The 9,386-nt window shown below is 47.7% G+C and overlaps 1 protein-coding gene across 1 annotated transcript in view; it reads right to left on the reverse strand.

The window, feature by feature from the left end:
• Positions 1-2,590: 2,590 nt before the first annotated feature.
• PHF5A (PHD finger protein 5A) overlaps positions 2,591-9,386 on the reverse strand; it is a 10,559-nt gene continuing 3,763 nt past the window's right edge. Inside the window, exons 2-4 of the mRNA XM_026038279.1 lie at positions 7,944-8,042; positions 6,348-6,514; positions 2,591-3,228 (exon numbers count right to left, since the gene is read on the reverse strand). Coding sequence (XP_025894064.1) covers positions 3,139-3,228; positions 6,348-6,514; positions 7,944-8,042 — 356 coding nt within the window. The 3' untranslated portion in view covers positions 2,591-3,138. The remainder of the gene's footprint in view (positions 3,229-6,347; positions 6,515-7,943; positions 8,043-9,386) is intronic.

Below are 9,386 nucleotides of genomic sequence, written 5' to 3' on the forward strand. Positions count from 1 at the left end.
CACTCACCCACCTTGGGGCTTGCTAAAAAGGGGCAGCGCTTGGGGCTYGAGCGCGCGGTCGTGGCGAGGTCCACGCGGTCCCTCGCACTGTTCCAGAGCTATTTGCTGAGTTTGCTGCTGCGTTACCATGCCGTGGCGGGTCCCCACTCCGCAGGCACGTGTATCCCTGTTTCCGAAGCGAGGGAAGCCTTGTTAGTGCTGRCAGCGAAGAGCCCGTTGCTCAACAGGCCAAGAGTTCTCGCGTTCCTTCCCCAGTGTAAACACTGGAAATAAAAGGATTTTTTTACACTTATTGCATAACCTCCTCCTGATAAGAGGAAAACCAACTAGCGGCCCTCGTGTAGAGAGGGATCAGCAGGAAAACGCGTCTAGCTCCGTGTACGGAGCGTCCTCCCTGCGGCTGCCACGCGAGCGCTTCCCGCACGGCCTCTTCCGACTCCTTCAAACTCCGCTGCCGCCCCAGGAGGCCCTTCCAGAGCCTGGCGGGCAGGCACGAGCAGGACATTCACTGTTCYGTTTTTTCCCCCGAAGGAAAAAGTAGTATCCCCTTCTAGTATCTGTCTTAAGCCTCCTGTACTGTCAGAAAATCCTTTATTTTTTTTTCTCCTACTGGCTCAGTGCTATTCCAGTGAGTTTCATTTTGCTTATCGCTTTCTCATGAAGAAGACTGCACTTTTCTAGGGGCCTTGGCTGCATCGGATGCGTTGCTGGACAGAAACCACGGCCGCGCCAGCTGTGCCCGTTGCCCGTGTCGGAGCGAGCGGCGTCAGGGCAAGGTCCCCTCCGTGCTCCGAAGGCAGCAGCAGGGCAGCGGYGCTGAGCTGATCCGGGCACCGGCAGCGCTTGGCACTCGCCCCGGCGCTGTCCGAGCAAACAAGGCGGAGGGAGAAGGAGCCTCTTCCCCTCTCTCCGCCCTGCGCAGCCGCTCAGAACAACTCGAAATGGCAGCTTAGCTGCCCGCGCTGCCAGAACGCGGAGCGGCAGACACAGCAGGCAGCGGGAGAAGGGACCAGCGGCGTCAAGAAAATAACTGCCATCACCTCCTATTTTTTTCTGTTTTTCAGGGGAGAAGGATGGGAACTCTTTATCTCTATGGCAACCCCTGCTTGGCTGATCCTGCTAAACGCTCAGAAACAAGAGCTGCTCTAAAATTAGGTCTTCCAGGAGTCCCTACACCAGGGACAGCAACTCCAAGAGCCAAAAAAGAAAAACCCCACAAAAAACACAAACTTTGTGTGCCCTCTGCATTCACGGAACAGCTTTTGGAATTTCAGGAACTTCCCAGAAGGAAAGGATATGTATAAACCTTTTGCATTCACAGTGTGATCATCTGGGTGGCCTGTCTGAGAGCAAGTTCTGGATTGAAGTGATAGAGTTACTAGTACAAAGAAAAACAAATCTGAGTGTCATGGGCTGCTTTTAAAGAAATAAGGAATATAACATAGCTGRTGATGGGCCCTGACACAAGCTTCCAGTCAGGATCAAGAGACAGCTGTTTTTTTTCCAGGTGAAATACTTGGAGTGGGTTTGCTAGAAGAACAAACCAGTTGCTCTTAACRTGCTGGCAAATGGCATTCCCATATACAGTAAAAATTAACCAAAAGCCAAGTAAGGAAACAAAAGTGAATGAGGGGAAGATACATACTCTCAGGACCACAAAAAAGCTTGGGAAAAGGAAATGGTAAAATAGCTGGGAAGGCTGGGGGAACAAAGGTGATATTGATAGAGCTGTAGGATCAGGCACAGCTAGAGCCAGCTGAGCTGCAGCACAAAGTGACTCTGAAAGGAGGGATGATCCCATCTTGCCTGCTGGTTTCCCGTTTTCCTTTTTGCCCCAAACTGTTAAATGTTAAAGCTCAAACACCTACATGGAGGGGGTCTGCAGAAGAGGCATTTASACCAGAGAGAAGTTTGAGGGAACAACTGAAATACTGGAAGAGGGATAACAGGGGCTCTACGTGCTGGGGCTGTGCAAAGGGAATCTTGCCAGCGCAGCACACGGACTCTGCTCCAAGCAGAGGGGCTCCGTGGGGCCTGGAGAGCTTGGCCTTTAGCTCGCGGGCTGGGGAGCGCGGTGGGTCACGCTCCCGGTGCACAGGCCTCTGCTGAGCAAACAGAGCGCTCGGAGCTCGCGCTGCCATGGACAAAAAAAGCTGGCTCTGGTTTTCAGCCCGCATACAGCCAGTAGCCTCAAACACAATAGTTGGTTTCCAGTTACAGCRGGGAAGGCTTTAACTTATTCACAAGAACAGGACAGCGAGTCAAATAGCTTAGGAGGTTTTAGACAGGGATGGGATGTTTGCACGGTGAAACAACACCCAGAGCCGCGTTAGCTCGGGTAAGGGTTACAAGCTCAGCGATCCTCACGCTACGGGACAAAACGATCAGTGGCTGGGATCACCCGCACACAAAGGCGGTCGCGTTCCCTGGAGCTCCTTGCAGCAAGGTCGCACGGCCACAGGCAGAGCCCGCCAGGAACCAGATAAGCCACGGTGCAGTTCTGGCTGGACTAACCCTGGGCACCCCCAGAAAGCTCCAGAGAAGCTCRGAAGAGAATGACCAGAGAGAAATCCTCCTGTTATACAAAATATAAAAACCCAAAGTCAAAGCTTTATTGGTGTGCATGCTACAGGAAGAGTTACATACAGGGCCTTGGACTAATCCATCAGACAAAGCACAGAAGAGCTGTGCTGTGCCGAGGCCGCGCCAGCCACGAGCACTGCCAGCTTCCCTACAAAGAAGGGCAGCAGGGAAAGATCCTGGGCTGGGGGTCGGACACGGGGGCTGGCACTCTGTCCTCAGCAGTGCTTTGTGGGGAGACTTCTACTAACTGAGAGGGGGCTGGTGAGAACTGATGCAGGGTGGTCCCAGAAGGGGCTCTTGGCTTTTACTGAGTTAACCAGCAAAGCTTYTGGAAAGCTGGAAGACAGCAATTCCCACCCACCCTTTCTGATACTCAGCTCTAGCCATGGTCCCCACTCAGTCTGTAACTTCTCCAACCTTAACCAAGCTACTGAATTTGTACTGTTTCAGAAAAATAGATCAACTTTGTTTTCAATTAAAAAAAAAAAAAAGTCCAGAGATGTTCCAAAACCTTCTCGCCAACCCAACCRGAGCTGCAGCCACACACAGGTAGGATCACCTCTTCTTAAAGCCGTACTTTTTCCTTTCGTAGAAGAGATCTGTCTTGGAGCTGCCCAAGTTGACAATCTTAGGACAACCATCTCGCTGGAATTAAAAAAAAAGAGAGAAGAAAAAAAAAGAGGTAGGACGTGGACAAACTAAACAATATTATCACACACAAAAGTTTCAGCAGGTCCCCAATTCCCTCCCCCTGCCCTGCCATTAATGCTCCTCTCAGATCCYTGTGTGGGCAAATTGCCCTCCAACTCCCCTGGCTACTACCAGTAAAAGAGTGGGAAGAGAAGAGGATAGACAACTTTCTGACATTGCTCTAGCACATAGTCTCCTTCAGGATGAAGGCAGAAAACAGCTTGTATAACATCGGCAATGCTGATTAACRAGGAGGGTGCTCAGTGCCTCAAGACCAGATTCTTTCTAAATTAAGATACATGGAATTTATAGGGACCAGAGGAATAAACTTTCCTAATGTTAGTGACAAAGAATCTGGTTGCTTTAGCTGTCACCAAACCATTCTTGTGTTTACAGACCCCTTCTCAGTTCCGACAGCTGAACTGAACCTCTGATTTCCTGCACTCTGGATTGACTCCTGCAGAGGCTCTGGTCATCCTGAAGGAGAACTGTGCACAGCAGCTACACGGAGAAGGTCTCATATCCCAGCTCCCATAGAGAGCAAGACAGCCAGCCCCAGAAAGAAGGAAAGGGATATGGACAGGTGTAGTTGCAAGCAGCTGAATACRGATAAGAAGTATTTGCCTCTCTGTTTGCCAGAGGGCCACTTGATGGTGAAACGCTGCAGTTGGCGATGGCAGCTGCGCTGTAGGGCACAGCAGGCAGAGAAACACATGTTCCTAATAGTGGTGCAAGGCCCCATGGATTAGATTTAGAAAGGCCCTGGGCAGATGCGAGCCACTGTGGAAGCTGCAACAAGCAGCCCCACCAGTATCTGCGGCTGTGCGGGAGAAGCAGCCTCGTGGGGAGAGTCAGCACAGCAGAAATAGCAGGAGAGGGGGAAAAAGAATTCACTCCTTCCCCGTATGTCTGCCACAACCCATTATCTCATGATCTGCTTTTGAAACTCAGTAGCAGGACTCTTCCAAGTCTTCCCTCCCACAGCCCAGGGAGTCGGTGACAAACTTGACAGGTTTATTGCAGGGCTCTGTTCATTTTTTCCACCTCCTCACAAGAAGGCAGCATATGAGCATGTTCCTGTCCCCAAGAAAGGATTGCTTTCTGCAACTTGCAGCAGTCCTACATAACATGCAGGATTTTGGCTCTAGCTACAAATAGAATTTAAGTGGAAATAATACCTCCTACSTCCCTCCATCGGGATAAACTGAGAGAAACCAGGCCCTTCGCTTTGTGCCCAGGGCCATTCCACCTCACCCATTTTGAAACTGCCTTCCTTGCTCCTTTACCCATYTCACTTTGTTTGGAAGCAAAGGAAGGTCACTTGCTCTGGCTCCAACCTTGAGGTGTTAGAACTTCACACAGAGCTCTGTCTATCTGCTTTTCCTGTTCCTATCAGCCCCAGCTACCACAAGGGTGACATGTACCTCTCAGCTTTCCGGGCAGCCTAAAGCTGTTCCAGCACTTGTCAGCTCTGCAAGTCAATCCAGCCAAGCTAGTTCAGATCTGCAGCTTCACATCTGCAACAGCCCCTAACGTTTGAGTCTGCTGGTACAGATCCACTGTCTTCACTCACAGCAGTCTTCACCCACTTGTCAGAGTACCTCAGTTCTGACTTGTGGGTCTCTTGCTGCTTCAGCTCTRAATTTTGTACAATCCTGCTTTGCAGAGCAACTGGCTGCTTCTGATCTGACCCACACACAAGTTACAGGAGAGCTAGGCTGGGTTATGAAAAATACCTGCACAGCAYCCGTAGGAATCAGTAAAAATTAAACAGTCTCACGTCTCATCAAATCTAGTGCCTTGGTTCCAAAGATAAGTTAATAAGAACTATTTATTGTTTCTCACAGCATTTCTAAAGAAAGAGGCAGCACCACCATCACAGCATTTATACTCAAATACGTCATTTAGATAGTAAGATAATTATGGTTGTCAGATCTTATGACTAAATTAATACTGGGCCTGTCCTTGTCCTGAATTTCGCAGGAGGCCTCTAGAGGAAAATGGAGGTGCTGCAGAAAATCAAACCAGCAACTCGGACGAACCTGTTCTTCTGAACAGATCAGAACCTCTCCCTCAGCATATTCACTGCCAACATCACGGTGCGCTGGAGATGCCATTAGCAAAGGAAAAGAGTGTCTCGGTCATTGGGCCTTATTTATATTAAAAAGGAAGAGTCCTTTATTAATACCAAAAAGAAAGACACTCAGACAGCCATCAGATCCCTGTTGTGGGGATACTCCAGCTCTTGTTAAGAGCTGTGTTCTTGCTTCTGCTTAAGCTCTTTCTCCTACTTCCTTTGCAGGTGATATTCTTCACATCCCGCGTTCACTGGAAAGGATATTAGCAAGCACAGCTGCCTCACTGCAGAAGTCCACYGGCTCTCTTTATCTTTCAGTATGGCAAGATTAAACTGCAGCGACTACAAAAATACCGGATCATTACACCAAGAAAGTGCTGGGAGAAGTCCTTACAATAAAGGCCACTCCAGATAAGGATTAAAAAAAAAAAAAAAAAGATCCCAGAAATTATACACGCAGAGAACCATATTAAAAGAGCAAGGACACGGGACTCCATATCCAACGTTACTTCCTACTCCAAATGAAAACAACCTGGTTTATGGATTCGTAGGTCTTACAGTACCACACACGTCCTTGCTCAGGGTCTGATCACAGACTTTTAGCTACGTTCTGCTCCTACCAAAACATCAGCCTTTGCAGAGTCTGAAGTACTTTTGACTCTGGTAGAGCAGATTGAGATGAGTGAGAAAGCAACGTAACGCAGCAACAAGTGGTGCATGGAGGAAGTGAACTACAAATATGCACWGCATAGTACTGAGAGACCCTGTGGGATGAAGGGCACAGGAGAACCAGGGCACTGCTTCCTAGGCCCTCTCTACATGTTTTACAAAGACAGGGAAAAAGCAAGAGGGGCAAAAAGATGCAATGCAGTGAAAAACAGCGGCAACATTGGCAGCAGAACCCATGTATCCCACGTGCCAAAGCTTGCTGATCTCACTAGTTCTAAGCTATTAGAGACACATAACCATTTCAATAGGAGACGGGATGACAACTTACATCCTTTTCCTGGATGGTGCATTCCTTGCAGTAGTAGGCATCGGATACTCCCGGCCCTCCGCAGATCACGCAGCGCCCTTGATACGAACCGTAGTTGCACTCATCGCATATGCGCACGAGCGTGCAGGGCCGCACGTACGAGTCGCAGATCACACACTTGCCATCGCCTGAAAGCACAGCACACCCGCTGCTTGCACAGCGCCCTCCTCTGCACCCCCACGTAGGAGAAAAACGGCCTCCAGGTCAAAGAACTTGCTTGTACAGTCCAAGATAATACAGCAGAAATTATTTTACTATCATAGGGAGCCTTTTGTACTTGCACGCGGACTTGAGTATTGCAGGGTACTTGTTCCCCCCTCTTTTTTTTTTCTAGATTTAAATCTTGAAATCTTGTATTGACAATCAGAGGAGAGCTTAATTTACATCCGCTGTGTTTAACCAACACCTGCTTATATCATAGCACTACCTTTACTGTAAAGCTTTTCCTTAACTTTTTTGAGGGGAGGAAAAAAAAGTCAAGAAGCAGCARGACCCACAGAACCAGCATCCTTCCCTACAATGTGCCCCATTGACAACTGTCTGGAGCTGGTGTCCTCAAAGAGATGAGATAAGAGCTTGTACTTGTGGGCTTTTTAATCCTTCGACTGTGAGAAGGCCAAGGAAAAGGCAAACTGGCATAAACATCAAGAGCAACTTCTGGAAAGCGGCTCTCTCACAAGGAACTGAGTGAAACTCAAGCACTCATATCATACAGCCAGTCACCAGATGCCATTGACAGTCTTTGCTGTCCTGGACCTTATCCAAGAAGCTGACCTAGAGATGAAAGGCTTTGTATCCTATTACCAGAGTTCCCAGGCCATCTAATCCTAACTCCCCCAAACAGCTCATCTAACCTGCTCTTAAATCTCCATCGTGACAGCCCGCAGCTACTACTAAGAGGCATTATATTTTCACTGCTGAATTGTTCTTGGAACACAATTCCTTTGCCTCAAAGTTTCTCCTCGCTTCACTTATTTTACGCTATTTATGAGTTAAGAGTCATTTGGTTCCATCTGTACAGTGCCCCTACAAGATGCCTCATCTTGTGCCTCTCTAATGCCTCAGCAATCTCCTTCTTCCACAGTGGAAAACTGCATTAGCTTCTGTGGTTTTTAATCTGCTTTAGCTCCAGGAGGCTTTGTTCTCCATTTCTTGTGCTCCTAGATTCTGGGAAAGCTTGAAGAAGTCAGATTCTGAAAAATACCTTTTTCGTCTTCCTGCTTTGAAGTGATCAGGCTGATCATTTTACATTACAAACAGGTTACAAGGAACCCATCAAGAAGTCATTACAGCTTCAGTGACTCAAGATGTTGGCAGAATATACACTGAAATAACATACACTTGTGCGGCAAWCTATTTGAGCACTTATCTTTATAAATATTCATCGATTTATGCTTGCAGCAGAGCAGTAACTCTCACCATTTCAGAGTGTTATGTCCAAGTTCCTGCCAGAAGTTAGCAGTAAAGCAAGAATAGTACCCAATTCCCAAATCCAAACTGTACCCTCTAGTCATGCACCAATGTTCTCAAGCAACTATATGCAGAAGTTATACTTACATTTTTCACACAGTCTTCCAATTGCTGTAAGATAAAAAACAAACAAACAAAAAGAATTATTTGGGAAGAAATACAAGTAGAAGACAAACGAACAGAGACCTAATGTAAAGTCAATTTTGTTTCAGGTACTGAACAGCCTTAAAAAAAAACATAAAAAATGTGTAAAATACAGACTGTTTATGATAAATAATATCTCATATTTCCCAACATCAAAGTTAGATTCACTGCCAACGCTCAGTGACTCTTCTCACACTGATAGTAAAAAAAAAAAAATACACTAATCATCCAGTTTTAAACATATCCAACAAACCTGACTACAGAAAATCCTATGCACGAGTCTTGGCCTTTCTACTGCTAATAATGAGATTTAGATTGTGCTTCAGACAGCAAAAAAATAAGCCTTAGATTGATTTAAGAATGCCCATATATTTTGCTCCCTTCAAAACACAAAGCTAGTTGCATCTTAAAAGTCTTCACTTGTCTAGAAAWCTCACAGCAGTGTTATTTTTTTAACACAGGCCACAAACGTTAAGCTCTAAAGGGGTGTTAGTCCAGGCGCTCACTTTAAATAACCACTCAGTTGAAGTCTGAGGAGTCGAGAGGTTCATCGCACTGGAAAATGAGTCTTCAAGAGGGACAGACCTTTAGCTGCACTACCTATTTAAAAAAAGGGCTATCTAAAGACAGTCTAACCTTATATTCTTGCTTATATCAGGAAAAACATGTCACTCTCACAAGGAGGAAAGATTTTTGAAAGAGGGAGCTTGACTTCTAATTCTGAAGATGAAAACCTTTAAGCAAGATTTAGCAGGGCAAAGCAACCCAAACAAAAGCAATAAAGTCTATTATTTACATGGACAGGGCATAATTTTAACTTGCAGCTTGAAAGAAGCTCCTGGCGTTGGCTGGCTGAGGTCTCAGCTTCATCCTCCAGGCTGCCCTGACCTGCCACAGGATCAGAGAGCCTCRAAACACTACTTCTTGTAAACACAAGCAGCAACTTTATCTCTCTTTCCACTAATCTGGRGGCTAAAACGCAACAATCAGCTGGCCATCGAGGGCATCCAGCTCCATTTACGGGGTCCAGGGACACCGGCGCTTCGCAGCAAAGCCGCGCAGAGGAGGGGACTCCTCCAAGGGGCCTGCCCGGCCCGCACGCGCCCGGCTGCGTTTGTGTGTCCCGAGCGCCCCTTACAGGGCCGTTTCTCACGGTAAAASGGAAGAATCCGTAAAGCAGAAAACTTATAAATGAAAACGCAACAATAACAGCGCTAATAATGGAGGAGAAGGAGGCGGCTGGAGCGCGGGAAGGGCCGCTGCTCCGCGAGGGCCTCCCAGGCCCTCGCYCTCTTCGCCCCTCCCCCGCGCCAGGCCTAACGGCTCCTAACGGCCGTTAACTGCCGCTAACGGCCCCGCGCGCGCCCGGCTGCCGCCAGCGGCCCC

Source organism: Nothoprocta perdicaria, unplaced genomic scaffold (genome assembly GCF_003342845.1).
Source record: "Nothoprocta perdicaria isolate Ctin4 unplaced genomic scaffold, notPer1 scaffold_206, whole genome shotgun sequence".
NCBI classification, from domain to species: Eukaryota; Metazoa; Chordata; class Aves; order Tinamiformes; family Tinamidae; genus Nothoprocta; species Nothoprocta perdicaria.